This window comes from Cyprinodon variegatus, unplaced genomic scaffold (genome assembly GCF_000732505.1).
Source record: "Cyprinodon variegatus isolate N-32 unplaced genomic scaffold, C_variegatus-1.0 Scaffold2, whole genome shotgun sequence".
Lineage (NCBI taxonomy): Eukaryota > Metazoa > Chordata > Actinopteri > Cyprinodontiformes > Cyprinodontidae > Cyprinodon > Cyprinodon variegatus.
In genome coordinates, this window is record NW_015150455.1 from 1,245,197 (window position 1) to 1,248,396 (window position 3,200).

Consider the following 3,200-nt stretch of genomic DNA (forward strand, 5'->3'; position numbering starts at 1 on the left):
ACTAGAAATTTATCACAATGCAGATAAACAATTTGATGACTGCCCTCCCCCAACTGTGACCTTTAACCCCTGACAGTGTCAATTAAAAAAAACAACAACAAAAAACTGCCCAGAACTGGCAGCTTAAGCTTTTTAAAGATGGGTGATTGGACAGGAAACAGCAATAGCTACTTCTCTTGTACCAAACCTGATTAATGTTTACAGTCACACCCCTGTGAGAGCCTATCCCCCTCATTAAGATGCTTAAGATAGTTTAAAAATGTGGACTTTGTGATCATTTTATCTGCTTTTAATTCCTCCTTCCCATACATGGGGTGATGTTGCCATTGAGCCTGTTATTAATAATTAACCAATTAATCAGAGAGCTGTTTTAAAGCGTCTTTACAGGCATGATAAATCAGCCAATGTTTAAACAATCCAACACATCAGGGCAAATTCGTTTTTTTACCCTCAAATACTAAGTTGGAGACCATTATTATTTATTTCTAATGGATTTATTAAGGATAGAGTGAAACATGGAGCATTTTCCTACATTTGTATTTAAGCTAATTGTTTAATGCCAGTGAAGGTTCTGAGTGATCCAGGTCATAGTCGTTCCAAAAATGATAAAAAAAAAAACAAATAATCCACTGGACTTTGTTTCCAAGTTTGAAGATTTTTGCTTTCCATCGAGGAAGCTTTTTCAATTCAAAATGTCAGGAATAGCGTTGAGTTCAAGGTTTATACAGTAGTTCTCGACCTCAACGCTATTCCTGACATTTTAAATTAAAAAAGCTTCCTGGAGGGGAAGCTAAACGTCTCAAGCTTGGAAACCAAATCCAGTGGATTGTTTCTAATTGTTTAATATTACTGATAACATTTCACAGGCCATAGCTGAATTTTTCATACAAACAGGAAGCACGCAATGTATTCCTTGTTGTTCTCAAATCAGGCAACATCTTTATTATAACAGCACTCTTAAGGGCTGTGCCTGAACATTTAAATGCAAAAACCTATGACTAGGGATGCACCGATCCGATATTTTTATTGGTATGGGTCCAGACATAAAGAAATAAAACTAGATCGTATCGGTGACAATTGACTCGATATAGGGACCGATCTATTCATTCTAGCTCTATGCTATGCCATCATACGGCAGTGCAACAACACAACACGGCCATATTGTTTATGATGGAGCTAGTGAAAGGATCTGCGGTGTGGAGGTTTTTCATGCTCTCAGCCTACTAGCCCAATGGCTACTAGCCTAATGGCAATATTTGTGGGAGAAATGTTCTAAGGGGTGGTGTTAAATCTTCAAACTATAATACCACCAACTTAATGAAACACCTCCTCAGAAATTTCAGAACAAGGAACATGCTGAGATTATGGGACTCGGCAAACAAAAAGGAAGCAGCGGGAAGCAGCTAACTTTGATGGAAGCAAAGGAATGAAGTGAAATTTTTCATGTAACAGTATACAGGCCAAACAAATCACAGAGATGATACTTTGTAATGACACTTCACCGTGGGAGGGCTTCAGCCATGTCCTGAGTTCCTCGTTTTTTCGCCACTTTGGTTCAAATTTGAATTTTCCCCCCATTCTCTAGCCTTTTCTCCGCCTCAAGCTTCTTTTCCGAAGCCATTTTAATGCCACAATTATGAAATTTAATGAATTTTAATGCCAATTAAGGCCTTAATTTAAAAAATAATCATTTAATGGCTTTTAATGATTTTTAATGACCCGTGGAAACCCTGGGTTAAGATTGTGTGCACAGTTGTTAAATAAATGAGTCATAACATTTATATTTGGGTTGTTTCCCATTTTTTCTTCAAATCATATGCACAGAAGAATGATCCCAGTTTTTTTTTTTTTTTTTTACAAAATAAAACCACTTTCTCGGTAATAAATCAGTGCTGTTTTTGGTATCGGTATCGGACAACATCAAACTTCAAATATCGGCATTGTATCTGAGGTGAAAAAAGTGGATCGGTGCATCCCTACCTATGACCAGATTATTTATGGCATGACAATCACTTTCTTTATTGTAGCAAATTATTTCTAGTATTCCTTACTTTCTATCCTGCAAGGAAGAAACAGGATGCTGTGTTTTGTACTCACCATTGGGAAATGCCAAAACACTGATTACTAGGAAGAAGGAGATGACCAGAATGAGCCCCACCCAGAGATTATTGTCAGGATTTCCATCATCTCTGCAGACACATTGAAAAATCACAGTTATCAATGAGCAGTTAATAACTTCACCTTTACACTCGGCCCAGCTCGTTATGTAATTATAGTTTTTAATTCCTTTACAGTGGATCTGTGATGTTATTACATACATACATTATTCATATTAATCAATTATTCATTAAAAGGATCGCATGTTGCCACCAGTTTCCCTACTAACTGCTATTACAACGTTGTAGCTGAAAGCAAACAAACAGCTAGCAATGCTACTGGATTTTAGGTCAGGTTTAATAAGTATGGAGATTAAAAAGGTTTATCCGCCGTTAGTAAGAGTGAGAAAAGCTGACAGGGAGCCGAGCTTAGCGGAGCTTTTTCTGTCTCCGAGCATCACTGATGCTAAGCTAACGTTAGCATCGGGTCCCTCCTCACCTTGTAAACGCGAAGTACATCAAACTGAGCACCGTGCATGTCAGCAGGGTTATGGTGTGCGGCTTGTAGAAAAACTCGATGGTGATATCCTCCACCTGCTGCTCGTTAATCATTCGGAAATGCATCCTGTAGTTGACATCATCTTTGCTCAACGTATGGGATCCGCTATAGACGGACGCCATGGCAGGCAGGGCGCAGGGCAGACATCAGACACTGATCCAACCCTGGCCGCCGGATCATACGATGAAATAAATATATAAAGTTACATAACTAACTGTCTGCGTGCAGGCAGAATTTGATGAACTAAGAGAGGAGAAACTGCTCTTTAGAAAATGCGTAGTTTAGGTTTTGATTGGTTTATCAGGAAGATTCGCAAAGCGGAAGAGTTTAGCGGAATCAGAGGCACAGAAAGAGAGAGAGAGCAGGGATGGGAATTATGATTCCCAAATGAGATCTGGTTCATTTGACTCGGTTCATCATTAAGAACGGATCTTTCGACTCCTTTTACCTCTACTTCATTCATGTATGTGGATCAATAACACAATTAATTAATTCATCGATTATTTCAAGAAAGAAAGTCATGAAGACTCATCACACACAAAAAG

The 3,200-nt window shown here is 38.5% G+C and overlaps 1 protein-coding gene across 1 annotated transcript in view; it reads right to left on the reverse strand.

Moving 5' to 3' along the window:
• Nucleotides 1–3,013, reverse strand: part of LOC107082295 (phosphatidylserine synthase 1) — a 14,263-nt gene extending 11,250 nt beyond the window's left edge. Inside the window, exons 1-2 of the mRNA XM_015370899.1 lie at nt 2,596–3,013; nt 2,098–2,189 (exon numbers count right to left, since the gene is read on the reverse strand). Coding sequence (XP_015226385.1) covers nt 2,098–2,189; nt 2,596–2,777 — 274 coding nt within the window. The 5' untranslated portion in view covers nt 2,778–3,013. The remainder of the gene's footprint in view (nt 1–2,097; nt 2,190–2,595) is intronic.
• Nucleotides 3,014–3,200: the final 187 nt, after the last annotated feature.